Genomic DNA, 14,579 nt, shown 5'->3' on the forward strand with positions numbered 1-14,579 from the left:
AGCCCTAAACCAGTGAAACTCAGTCTATACAAACAACCACACTCATATTTTAACAGTAGGATCTAGAAAATATGTATATAACTCTGGATGGTGAACACACAATGTGATACATATATGATGTATTATAGACTTGTATACCTGAAACCTATGTAACTTTACTAACAATTGTTACCCCTATGAACTTTAATTAAATAAATAAATAAAAAAAAAACACCTCAGGTATAATGTGAGAGAAAAGAATTATTTATTTACTTATTTGATGCCACTGAGATATGATACCAGCTTGATGACGGAAAGCAATTCATTCTGAACTAGCTTCCAATGTAAAATATTTTAATATTAAAAAAATAACAAAAACCCAAGCTGTAAAAGAATAACTAATTACTGATATGCAAGGAAAACTATTTTATACAGACCCAACTTATACTTTAGGTGAGGAACTCCCTAATCCAAACTGAGAAAATCAAAAGCACCTTTAATAAACACATATACATATATGGTCTCATGAACTACCAAGCCATCAACACAACTATCTAACCAAGTGAACAACAGCTGAAGTTTATATACCTGAGCATGAGAAACGGAAAGTCCTGATGGAGGAAACATTTATGTCCAACAGAGCACTGTTCTAATATTTACCCAACTCTTCCACACACCATGAATATTAAAAGACAACAAAGACAACTAAAATGCCCCCCTCTATAAGTTGTCATTTATACAGAGGCCATACTTTTTTCTCTCCCTGTGACAGGTAATTCAGTGTTATTCGGGACAGAGCTCATTCTTTGGTAAAGATCTAAGGATTTCATTTCTTCTAAGTTAAGTTCTTTCTGGGATCAGTCTTTAAAACCGTACTTTTCACAGAAAATCTGTTTTTTATAAAATGACTTTGGTATCAAACCTAATAATAAACCTCCATAAAAACAAGTCTGTAACACTGAAGTAATTTACAATATACCATGGGAATATACGTTAAATAGCCCATCAAAACCTCAACTTACCGCTTCTGGTGTCTTTCCTACGAGCACACTACCTGTCTTTTCTTCTGTTTCCATTGAGTCACTAAAATGAAGAGAACCAACAGTTACTGTTTTGATAAATCTTTTCTGAATAGTATGTGTGGGTGATCTGTTATCAAATTGCAGATCTCAACCATGTCCAAATTAAATATTTTGCAAGGAAAAAAAAATGTTCAATTACTTCATAAGTAATGCTGTTAAGAATCAGAAAGGATTCGAATTAAGATGGAGGCAGCCCAGTTACTGAATTTCCTCCAAATAAATTCATAAAAACACACGAAGCAACTAACTAGGTTAGCAAAATGCATAAACAACAAAACCAGGTGACAAAGTATCCCCCAAATTTTCCAAATGGTCAGGTGGAGATACACCAATAGCTTCAAGACCAATTTGAAGTGAAGCAGCTGGGGGCCCCAATAACTCTTAAAACTAACCAGCCAACACTCATTTCTTGGTCAAAGCACTATATTGAGAAAATGCTAAGCATAGAATCCAAATTAAGAAGGGAAAAGGAAGGCACAAATAAAAGTGGGAAAGGAAACAGAGCCAGGAGATCTCAGAACATAAAACACCATTTTGTTTACTAGTCCACAAACACAACATAAGAGGAAGTTCTAAAGAGTAGTGAAATTAGAAAAACTATCCTAAATAAGCCTCTTTTGTAAAAATTTAGGATAACTAATTGCAGTAAAGATAAGCCACAGAAAAGGATAAAGTTAAACCCCATACAATAGTGCAAGAAAAAAATTTCAAAAGAAGTAAAAGACATTAAGAAAATTATGCAAGGTATAAAAGAATATTACATATCAGAATTAGAAAAACTCAGAAATGAAACAGAACTAGGGAGAATTAGAAATGAAAGAGGAAAAATAATCATTTCAGAAATAAGATTAACTTGGAAGGAACACGAGAGCAAATAAACACAACACAAGAAAAGGAGAAGGTAAGAGAAAAATTTTTAATTAAAAAGAAATAAACTAAATGCTATCCCCTTTAAGATCAGAACAAAATAGGGCCAGTCTGGTGGCTCAGGCGGTTGGAGCTCCAGAGGCTGCCAGTTCGATTCCCACATGGGCCAGTGCCAGATGGCTCAGTTGGTTGAAGCGCAGGCTCTCAACCACAAGGTTGCCAGTTCAACTCCTCAACTCCCGCAAGGCATGGTGGGCTCCCCCCTGCAACTAAGATTGAACACAGCACCTTGAGCTGAGTTGCTGCTGAGCTACTGGATGGCTCAGTTGGTTGGAGTGTGGGCTCTCAACCACAAGGTTGCCGGTTCGACTCCGGCAAGGGATGGTGGGCTGCGCCCTCCCTACAACTAACAACGGCAACTGGACCTGGAGCTGAGCTGTGCCCTCCACAGCTAAGATTGAGGGGACAACAACTTGAACTTGGAGAAAGTCCTGGAGGTACACTCTGTTCCCCAATAAAGTCCTGTTCCCCACCTTCCCAAATTAAAAAAAAAACAACACAAAAACAAAAAGACTTTAAGATCAGAACAAAATAAAGAGGTTAACTCTCATCACATCCATCCAAAAATATATGGGAAATTCTAGCCAATGAAGAAAAACAAGGGGAAAAGGTATGAAAGTTATAAAGGAAGAAGTAAAATCATTTCTTTCTAGTCACAGATGACATGATTCCCATGTAGAAAATTCTATGAAAAGATCTAGAAAAAACTTTTTACTAGACTTACTACGTGATTTAAGCAAGGCTGTGGGATTCAACATTAATATACAAAAATCAATTGTATTTCTACATATTAACAACAACTGGAAGTTGAAATTTAAACATACCACTTACAATAGCATCAAAAAACATAGTATACTTAGGAATAAATTTAAAGAAATATTGGCAAAATTTCTGAACTGAAACCTACAAAACAATGCTGAGAAAAACTAAAGAAAACCTAAATCAATGAAGAATAATACCATGTTTATGGATTATAAGATCCATAAAACCCATAGTTGGGGGTTCAATTTATTCTAAATTGAAGAGATTCAACACAATCCCAATCTGAATCTCTGCTGATTTATAGCAGAAATGCAAAAGGCTAATAATAGCCAAAACAATCTTGGGGGAAAAGAGTCGTAACTGTAGGTCTTCCATTACTTAATTTTAAGACTTACCACATGCTTTAGTAACAAAGATACCGTGGTTTTGATACAAGGAAAGACAAATAGATAATGGAAAATACAGAAATCAACACATATACACGGTAAAATGATTTTTGTCAAAGGCTCCAAGGCAATTCAATAAGGAAAGGATAGTCTTTTAAACAAATGGTGATGGAATAACTAGATATCCATATACCGGGGTGCCAAAAAAATGCACACAAATGGACACTTTGATTAATGTTGCTCAAGCAGTAGTTGGCCGTGAACAGAAGTGTCTGGACCACTTTGAGCACCTCTTGTAATTGCAGAAGTCAAAAGTGACTTGTATTCATCTTTTGTTATTGGTATATATTGTTATTGGTATATATTGAACATTACAATTTTAATAGGTTTTTCCTTTCTTAAAATATGTATACATTTTTTTGGCACCCTCTGTACTCCTATCTCATACCGTATACAAAGAGTTCAGCTGAGCTCTATACCATAGGCATAAAACTAGAACCTAAAACTGTATGGTTTCTAGAAGAAAGCACAGCAGAATATCTTTGCAACCATGAGGCTGGCAAAGAATTTCTTAGATGGGATCCCAAAATGGGAAACTGGATTACTGAAAATAAAAACTTCTGTTTATCAAGATACCACTAATAAAATGACAAAAATAAGCCAAAGATAAGGAGAATATTCATAACAACATATCTCACAAATGACTATATTAAGATAACAACAAAACACTACTTTATACCACTAGAATAAGTAATATTAAAAAGACTGAGAACATCTAATGTTGCAAAGATGTGGAAGAACTGGAGTGCTCATACATTGCAGTTGGGAGGGTAAAATGGGCAATCACATTGGAAAACAGTCTGGCAGAGTCTTACCAAGTTAAACATATGCCCTGTGATCCATTTATTCCAATCCTAGGTATTGACCCCAGAGAAATGAAAACATCTGTCCACAAAAAGACTTGTACAAGAATGTTCGTAGCAGCCTTGTTCTTAACAGCCAATAACCAGAAACACCCAAATATCCATCAGTATAAGAATGAATAAACAAACAGTGGTATATTCATACAATGAAATGCTGCTCGGCAACAAAAATCAGTTATTCATTCACCCAAAAACACAGATGTATATCAGAGACATGCCGAGTGAAAAGAGCAGGAAAAAAGAATACATACCCTAAGATCTCATTCTCATAAAGTTCAAGAACTGGCAAAACTAATCTATGTTGATAGAATTAAAACAGTAGTTGCCTTGGGGGTAGGGAGTTGACCTCAAAGGACACAAGGGAAGTTTCTGTGATGATAACAGAAGTGATGGTTGCATAAATGTTTATACTCCCAGAATTCACTGAACTGAATAATTAAGATATATGCATTTTACTATATTTAAATTATTATTCAATTAAAAGAATTAAAGAGCTGAAAAGGATTCAGAAAAAAGTGACAAATATATAAGATGGGCAAAGAAAATATAACTTATATAAAGCAAGTGACCACAAAGAAAGAAAGTAAGGGAAAAAAACAAATACTAAAAACTAAAATTCAAGAAAACCTTATTGAGGCAGGAAAATTTTCACTGTTTCTGAAGACCAGTAAGGTCAATGAGATCTGAAGGTGGTGAGTAAAGAAGAAAGTAGCAAGAAATGAGGTGAAGGGTATGGAGAGGACAGATCAGTATACAGACTTATAGACTACTTTCAAGACTTAGAATTTTATATGAAATATGTTTAGGTTTCAGAAGGATAACTCTCACTGCTATGTGAACAACTTTAAAAGGAAAACAGGCAGGCACAACAAAGACCCTTCAGTCGAACGTTTTTAATAAGTGGCCTAAATGTGTAAGAAAATAAAATCTAATACTGTATCAGCCTAAGATATATGTATATTTAGCTCTAATAAGAACACCAAAAGCTGAGAATGTTTCTTATTTCCAAATATTTAACTCAAGTATCTAAAATCTAGCCCACCTACTCCATCTGAGAATTTTCATTTACTTGATTAGATAGCACACCAATCAGAAAATCCTTTCCATTTCTTTCCAGAAAAGGTCCATTTCTTTGGTTTTCCTTAATGTGTTCAGACCAATGTAAAACAGAGCAATACCCTTAATAAGACTTTACAATCTATGAAAGCTAATGGTAAAATTTATTCTTAAAATATGCAGACTATGAACATTCTACCTATTCCCAAAATTAAATTGTTCAATTAATTCTGATGCAGAAAAAAGATACTTATACCTGTCTTTCTCTGATCCTGGAACAGTACCCGTATTGGTGGACCCAGGAACAGAAGCAATAGGGGTGCCAACAGTTCGAAGATTCTGGATTACAGATGACAAAAACTGCTGGCTAGCACTTTCATACAAATCAAAACAAATCTGATAAGCCATCAGGAGGTTGTCTTCCTTTACCAGTTTTTCTAAGATATCACTCACAGCCTGCGGATCATCTAAGAAAATTAAGCACTGAAATGCAGATAAAGAACAATTACATATCAATCGAAAACTCTATTACAAGATACTTAGCGTGACAATCATTATTATTTAATCACATACAGGAAACCTGAAAACAGAGGCATAGGCAAACTGGGGCAGACTGACCGTCTAGTCTAGCACTCCATTTCTGATGCTGGTACTACATAAAAGTTTTCCTAAAAATGGCATCTATCTTCCATAAGAAAAGCCATACAAATTATAGTCACAGCTCTTAATATTATGCCTGGCAATTAGCAGTATTCAATAACTGGTTGGTGAATGAATCTTGGCTTCTTTATATCTTACCCTTAATTTACATTTAAGTGCTCCTTAACTTGTAATTTCTGTTTTACCATAAATTGTAGGAGTCATTCATTCATAGTATTGTGCTGGGCCCAGACAAGAGGCATAAAATGACCATTCTGAAGCAGTTTTCTAACTATTCTTATGATCTGCCATGTGTTTTAACAAAATTATCCAATAATGTTACAATTTTTCCTTTAAACTTAAATTTTCTTGTTCCCTTCAGAAGCAATTAACTCAATTTTAAAATGAACACATAATCAGTTATTACAAATTAAGAATAGAAAATAATGGAAACAAAATAAATGACCAATAACAGGGAAATGGCTAAGTAAGGCAAAAATACATCCACTGAATGACTACTACACAGTCAAGAAAGTTAGAACATGAAGAAATGTGAGGTTGACGGACATATGTAATTGACACTATTTGCCTCCAGGGAAGGGAACTTAAGAACTAGAGGAAAGGGGTGGGAAGATTTTTCACTGTATATCTTTTGGTTCTTTTTGAATTTTGAATCCTGTGAATGTATTATTACCTGCTCAAAAAACATATTTTAAAAACGTTAAAATAAATTTAAAAAATGTTTAAGGGACAAGGAATAAAACAGTTGAAAGAAATAAAATTGCCTCTAAGGAATAAAACTGAAATACACAAAGGAAGAAAACAGAGGACTACTGTTTTTCACATAAAAATTTAAAAACTATTAAAAAAACTATTTAGAAATAAAACTCCAAAAGCCTACATGAGCAAACTGAAAGAAAATACACTAAAATGTTGACTTTGGGTAATACAAATGTGATTATTTTTCTTCCAGCTTTTTCTGTTTCAAACTTGCTTTAAAAAGCATTAAAAAAAGGATTAACCTAAATTTTAAAAAGGTATAGAGGATGAAAACATAATGAGAACACACTTAACAAACAAAATGTGTCATAAAATGTTATGCTTTAAGTAGAATACAACAATTTATATAGTATGATATTATTAAAAAGCAAAGCTATGTCTACTTCCAGTCAATAAAAATACAGTGTAGCCACTGAAAAGAATGAGGTAGCTTGACATGTGCTAATAATATATGGTGGAAAAACATCTATGTGTTACCCTTGAGAAAAGGCTGAAGGAAAGGAAAAGATACACCTTTTATTTTATATACCTTCTGTACTGTCTGAACTTTTTAAAAATGTGCAAGCAAATTTATACACAAAAAAGGAGAAGGAAAATATCCCCAAATGTTTTGGTTGTGTTTGGGTAATGAAACCAAATATAATTTTTACACTCGAAGTTCTTTGAAGAATGATATAGCATAGGTATTGTTTTTATCTTTTCTTCTTCTTTTTCTCTTTTGACCTTCTTCATTCTCAAAATTTCCTTAAATGCTTGGCTTATTTTCAAAATGAAAAAACACACAGGAAGAATGCATTATAACAAAATAGCTTTTAGTTTTGTGAGATGCAATTTCTTATAGGTAAAAAGGAATATAAACTGCGTATCTTATCTTCCCAGGGCTGTTAGGACAACTGAGAGAGATGTAGGAAACCATAATAGCAATGCAATGCAGTAAAATGCAATATGACGTCATATAGTGAGGCACAGCCCAGCAGCAGTGTGAAGGACTACAATGAAATGTAATTACCTGACAAACATTGATAAAATCGGGTTTCTCCAAGTTCATGTAGATTTTAACTAGAACTCTTAGTACTTTATTCCGAAACTGTTTATTCTGCATTAAAGACATACACAACTTGAGGCTATAAGCTAGCATTCCTGGGACATCATTCTGAAAGAAATAATTTAAAGATACATCATTATCTTATTACTGAAGTATGTTTATTTAGAAATCAAATTATTTAATCTATATTCTTTCGTCATTCTAGACAGCCAAAGATTTAAAGCCCTTAAACAATAAAAACTTCAAAACTTTTAACCATTTTAGATATAAAAATTAAAAGGAAATTACATATTTCCTTGTCTTCATGAAAAAATGAATAGAAATACAAAGTGATCATCCAGGATCATCATTATATGAACATAGTATGCTTTAACAGAGTGATGCTATTAATTATTCTAAAAAGATATACACAAATAACTGCCCATATATTGAGTGGCTATGTTTTTCAGTCGTGTCTGCTGAAGTCTTTCCACCTCCAATTCTTGCTACGACTAGACTCCCTCATGACTTACTGACTATACTCTCTGGCCAGAAACATATGTGACAACTGTTATCCAACTCTGAGTGACTCAAGTTTTGAGTGCTGTCACATCTGGTTGATGGAAATTTCGACTCCAGACTTGTACGTTACAGTTCTTCAAAGCATGCCCAGTATTTGAGATATCAACCTATTGAAGTCCTTCTACATAAATAAACATACTGAAGAGCTACAGGAGTATTTTTCAAATAGTGAGTTGTGCCCCATAATGAAATCAACTTACTGGGACTAGCATTTTAAAAAAAATAAAATACAATTTTAAAATATTAGAGTTACATTACAAGTAGTAAAAGTAGGAACTGTTTCATACAACTCGTTATGTCTATATGCATATGTACACTGGGATGCAAAGTAAGATGCACTTTTTACTCTGCTTTATTCTTTTTTAAACATTTACCATCCTTTTACCTTATATAATTATTTGCCTGGCTGCCTATTCCTCCAATGGATTGTTCCATTGGGCAAGGACTATATTGGTGGTGTTTGCCACTGTATCTCCAATGCCTAGAATAGTGTTTGGCACATAGTACACATTCAAAATTATTGGCTGAATGAATGAAAACAAGTATTTTCATTCTATTCACATGAAGACAAGGAGAGGCTACAACTACACAAAAATGAAACTGAGTAAAACAGGGCCATTCTATCACATTGGGTGTTTCATTCATTTACTCATTTAAACAATTCTCATCACTGCGACTAAACATTGCCTTCGGCTTTGGGGCCATAGTGGTGAACCAGGCACAAAGTACCTATCCTTATGGAGGTTGTAATCTGGTGGGAAAGACAGATGTTAACTACGTAATAATACAATTAATTAATTACTATAGTAGTAACAATATGAAAAAAACACAAGGCTCCAAGAGATTAACAAAAGAATTGGCACTATTTCATCTTTTCTTATGTGTATATATACCATATCTTCTTTATCCAATCATCTTTTGAAGGACACTTTGGTTGTTTCCATGTTTTGGACACCATAAATAAAGCTGCAATGAACATGGGAGTACATTTATCTTTTACGGATAAATGTTTTCAGATTTTTTGGGTATGTACCCAGAAGAGAGATTGCTGGGTCATGTGGTAATTCTATTCTTAAATAAATTTAATTAAAAAAAAATTGGACCTAGTCTTGGCAGGAGGGGTTGAGGAAGGTATGGGTGGCGGGGAATGATGGAAAGATCTATAAACAAGTGACAGTTGAGCTGACCTCTGAATCTTGAACAGGAATAAAGCAGGTAAAGGGGAAAAAAGGAAGTATTTTTGGCACAAGCAATATTTTGGGTAAGGGGAACAAGGCAGGGTACATCTAGCAGCTGAGAGGAGGTCAAAATGGCTGGCGTGCAGAGAGCCAACTCATAGAGGATAGGTGGGGAGGCAGCAAAGTGGGCATGTGAATCAGTGCCCACTGAGCTCAGTCTTGCACCATTTTGACTACTGGTTGGCAACTTACAATTGTCATAATTACTGCAAAACACCCCGAGACAGAAATCTAGTTCGTAGTTTTAGCCATAATAAATACATTAATATAGTTTATCAATACAGTCTTCTTTAAAAAGGCAGGGTAATTAATACAATTTCCCCACGCAAAACCTCAAAAAAATAAATGCAGTAAGATAAAAGCAGATATTCGATAAACATAAAATACAGCCAAAGTTCATATATAAAGTATAAAAATAAAACATTAGGCAAAGAGTACTTTACTATTTCTAAACTAGATTCTTTTCACTACCAATGATTCGCAGTTCTGATCATTTGCTTTGCTGACTCCCCATCACTAACAATCTCTAATATCACATCATCCACCTACCGACTCCAGTATAGTCTTTTCAAAGATGTCCAGTCTTCGTGTCTCCAGAGCAATGCCGATAGCCTGCTTATACTTGTGATCATCTAGACATCGCTGGAACATTTTATTCACAATGCCTTCCAGTCTCTGGTCAATTGGTTTTTTTTCTCCTTCAGGCAAATCTGCATTTTCTACACATTGTTTGGTGTAGTGATCAATGCATTTTGCTATGGAGAAAATAAAACAACTCTGATTACCTTGTAAATTGGGCTGAACTACTTGAAAGGACAATGCCTATACTTATAGTCATAAAAACTTATGGGACGACTATAGAGTAATAAGAAAATTTCAAAATTGTTAAATGCTAAAAGTTATATAAAGTAGAGCTTCCTTCCCAACAATTACATTGGAAGGCTACACACTAATTCTAATAAGGCTGATATTACTCAAAACATTTCTATCTTGTTACTTTATTTTGATCAAAATTATATTATTCAATGTGACTAAGCTGCTTATTCAACAGTTGGCTACAAATAGCTACTGTTTCACTTCTAAAAAACAAGCATTTGCCATCATTGAGGATATTAAAAAAGACCTATTGTAGCAATTACTACATGGCAATAAATTATTAGACTTCTTCACATTAATGAAACTATTAGCTACTTGAGAGAAAGGAGCATGTCTAAGTCAGCTCTGTTGAATAATGGTGAAATGACCTGAAATGTGCCGCGGATTCTAAAGGCAATTCCAAAGATTTCCAAAAACCTTTCCAGCAATTGTAGCACATCAACCGAAATAGTCATTGTCTCAATGGGAGGTGGGTAGAAGCTATTCACAACCCACCTCCACCACCCCCAGTTGAAGATTCATGCAATGGTGTATGTGCACAATTTGGCTTTCGCATTTCACAATGATTTGGGTGAATGGGGAGGATGGGGCGACACACTGAAGGGCACCAATAGCGCACTGGATATGAAATAGTTAAGTTTGCTTACAACCTACACTACTTTGGAATCACACCTTAAACTTTTTAGGAAAAACCAAAAAAGGGAATTTCCCTAAGCCTTCTTCACCTTCATAAGGAAGAAAGTTGAATGACATACTCCTATACAATAGTTATTCATCCCTTCAAAGAAAAGAAAGGCTGCAACTATAGCCCCAGGAAATGGAAACATTTGAACTAGCATAAAGAACTGCTAGCCCATTAGGTGGCCATGTTAAATGGGTCCATATTTGGGGGGAAAGCAGAGGACTTCTGTTAACTGGAAAGTACCAAACTTTGGGTCCATTCAGGGAGAACCACTCAGGTTCAGGTACAGTCAGTCAACGTGGCAGTCACAAAGCAGACCTTAAACAATTCTGGTTGCAGAAAATTTTCACCAGGCCCTCATATAAGCTTTTTGAACCAAACGGAGTTAAGTGAGAAAACGTTACCCCTATCTCATTAAAGAGGACCCTCAGAATTACAGAATTTAGGGAGTTTTCCTTAGATTATAATTGAGACGAAAAATAATGTACCGTAGTTGTAAATTTGTGCTCTCACCTAGCAGGTTTATGTCATAACTTAGAATCCTTCCCAGTGGAAGTCTCATCGTAACTGGGGGAAGAGTTACTAGTCTTGAATTTTCTGGATGTACTGTTTATGATATTAAGATACTAAGAAGTCTTTCCCAAATTTTGTTTTGTATATCCTCTCACGAATTCACTGATGTTAAAAAAAAAAAAAAAAAAAAATCCATTCTAACAGTCCCTATAAAACTAGAAGACAGTTTTCTTCCACATAAAGAAAAACAAAGTGAACTAGCTCGTGGATCAACAATCACTTTCTGTAAGCTAAGATGATAAATAGTTTAGAAACAGGGAAGGCATCCACTACTTCATAGCCCTTTATAGATCAGCAGCCCTGTTTAAAAGCATGATTTGTAAAATGATAGCACTGCAAGCACTTGCAGATCACTTTTGGAAAAAATTATCAACCAATCATCAAAAAAAAAAAATCCTTTAAATAAGAAAAAAGAGTATTTAACTCCCCATTTCTAACTTAATGTAAAGAAATGTTCTGGTTTCAAACAATATGATCTATTCTTTAAAACCATGTATTCTTTCCATGGGATTCACAGATGAAACTCCAATTCAATGAGCCCCCAAAAGCAGTAAAGTTACTTGCAACCCTTCCAGACCATCGCAGCAAAAATGTGAACACAGAATCCTACTTAGAACTTCAGGGACATTTGAAAGTACCCCTTTGGACCACCTTGGGCAGCATTTCTCAATTTCTGAAAGAGAATTCCAACTTTCTTCTTTTAAGGGTTTAGGTGAATAACATAGCTTTCCTCTTAATAAGAAATTCAAAACATATCCATACTGTATACTCCTAACGGAGAACATACCCTTGGGCTCTCTGTAACTATGATCGAAAGCCTGATTTCATAAAGACATGTCTGAAGGGTATGCACTCCTTCTTTCATCTACTGGATCAGAAGTTTTCCTACACTTTTTAAAGCTACAAAATCTTTGAACAAAATCTTACATAGTTGGTTCAACTTGCAAAATGGAGAACCAGAAGCCCTGCCTGTGTGCTACAACCTCACTTCAAAAATAAACAAATGAGAAAACAATGGTTACTAGCAGAAACAGCATGGATTCTGAAGTGAGTAAGCCTGGGTTTTAAATTCTGGCCCTCCTATTTAATAGCCATGTGTGTTTATCATCTTGAAATCCAAGTTTTCTCATTGTTAATACAGGGCTTGCTCCTCCTTCACAGAGCAGCTCTGGAATAAACCATAGTATGAAACCTGACTGGTACAGTGCCTAACACTGTGGAAATACGCAATAATGGTTTCCTGTACTAGAAACAACTCTACAAATTGCTATCATTTAATTTCTGTTTCTCATAATAACCAAATTTAATTTTTTCATATAACAGTATGCTCATTGGGCTAGAGATAAACATGATCACTGAGATAACTATCTTTGTGTTAAGTCAGCTGTTTCTGAATAATTTCTTAGATTCATTCTTAAAATGTTTTGTGAGGTACCTTGATCATTACTGTTATTAATGTTACTGCTCATTATGACAAAAAATAATAAAGCGCAGAATTGGAAATTAGATCTAAACACTCAGCCTACATAAAATTATTGTAGAAAGATTATGAACTTCCAATTAAAATTAAATTCAGCAACATCAAAAAGTAATTCAGGGGAAAAAAAGTGCCTATATGCACTAGAGCAAGAAAGAGGCTGACAAGATAAAGCTTTAGCAGATGGAACATAATTACCTATAATAGTCTCCACATATTCAGAGTTATCATTGACATTGAAGAGGTCACCTGCTCCAAGTGCATAATTCAGAGACTCCTCAAAAGCCCCCAGGTGATAAAATACTTTAGATGCCACTAAGGCTGCAAATTGCCGACTCCGGAAACCTTCATCTTCATATAAAACTTCTCTGAAAGAATAGGAAGTATAGGCCTAATTCAAATTGTGGTCTGGTGTTCCTGAAAAATCCCAAATCTAAATATTCAAGCCACAATTTAGTAGCAGCAAATTTCTAAATGAATTTATAAACTATAAGTCCCACATCCACAAAGTTCATCTTTCTTGTTCCAATTTATAGAAATAAAGTAATTTCTTACATTTTGTCTACAGACTCAGAAATTTCTGCCCAGAAGTCATTGACAACTGCATTCAATTTGTGTAGTGCAAATTCCTGTAGAAGATAAAATCAAAATTCGATTTTGAGACAGACTCACCATTATACTTCCTTTAAAAAAAATTCCCAACAAACCAAAGGCCAAATTTTGTCACATTTACTAAAATTTTTAATCTATGACAAACATAAAAATTTACCAACTGATTTATATTTTCTCTTGGGCTCACACATTAACTTTCTGTTTTCAATCATCAAATATCAGACTAGTCATATAATGTCATTGCTTATCATAATGAACATTTTTCTTCTTTCAATATACAAGGTTGACTTCTGTTTGCTAGTTTGAATATAAATGAAGTCAGGTGTCTAGAGCCACTTGAAATATGTAACACATTTTTGTCAAATGAAAATAATTTTAAAATATGTGACACAGAAGAAACAATTTTTTTGTGCTACTGATAAAGAAACTGAGGGGTAGAGGGTGTTCAAGTAGCACATTGACATATTGAGGTTTATATGCCTTAGCTTTGTTAAACTCTAGGGGAAACCAACTGCTGTTGTCAAAATACTGTCCTCGGAGGCTAGATTTCAATGACTGGGTACAGGCTGGGTATGATGGCTGTTTTAAATGATGGAAGATATACAGCTATCATTAAATTCAAAGAGCTTCACAGTATTCATACTAAACCATTAATTTTTCTTCAACTCATACCTTAAGCTGTGGTTCTTCTTCATCCAGAAGAGAAATAATTCCAGCTATAAGACAGAAAGTGCATCATGATTATGAAACATATGCTAAGGTAGAAACAAGTATTTTTTTGAACGGTTACTTCACTAGAGGAATGGTTATTTTTCTTTAAAACTATCAAGGTTTATATTTCAAAGTTTAAGAATTAATTATGTATTCAAACCGCATATAACTATGTCACGACACCGCATGTATCACTCATACTTTGCCTAATTCAGTCGTTTTCAAAGTGTGATCCCTGGACCAGTAGCATTAGCATTGCCTGGGAACTGG

General features: G+C 34.4%; 1 protein-coding gene across 1 annotated transcript in view; it reads right to left on the reverse strand.

Moving 5' to 3' along the window:
• PSMD1 (proteasome 26S subunit, non-ATPase 1) overlaps positions 1–14,579 on the reverse strand; it is a 93,839-nt gene that overhangs the window by 75,322 nt on the left and 3,938 nt on the right. The window contains exons 2-8 of the mRNA XM_033112209.1: positions 14,271–14,314; positions 13,542–13,615; positions 13,185–13,354; positions 9,928–10,133; positions 7,544–7,687; positions 5,372–5,598; positions 1,002–1,062 (exon numbers count right to left, since the gene is read on the reverse strand). Of these exons, the coding sequence (XP_032968100.1) occupies positions 1,002–1,062; positions 5,372–5,598; positions 7,544–7,687; positions 9,928–10,133; positions 13,185–13,354; positions 13,542–13,615; positions 14,271–14,314 (926 nt within the window). The remainder of the gene's footprint in view (positions 1–1,001; positions 1,063–5,371; positions 5,599–7,543; positions 7,688–9,927; positions 10,134–13,184; positions 13,355–13,541; positions 13,616–14,270; positions 14,315–14,579) is intronic.

This window comes from Rhinolophus ferrumequinum, chromosome 8 (genome assembly GCF_004115265.2).
Source record: "Rhinolophus ferrumequinum isolate MPI-CBG mRhiFer1 chromosome 8, mRhiFer1_v1.p, whole genome shotgun sequence".
Lineage (NCBI taxonomy): Eukaryota > Metazoa > Chordata > Mammalia > Chiroptera > Rhinolophidae > Rhinolophus > Rhinolophus ferrumequinum.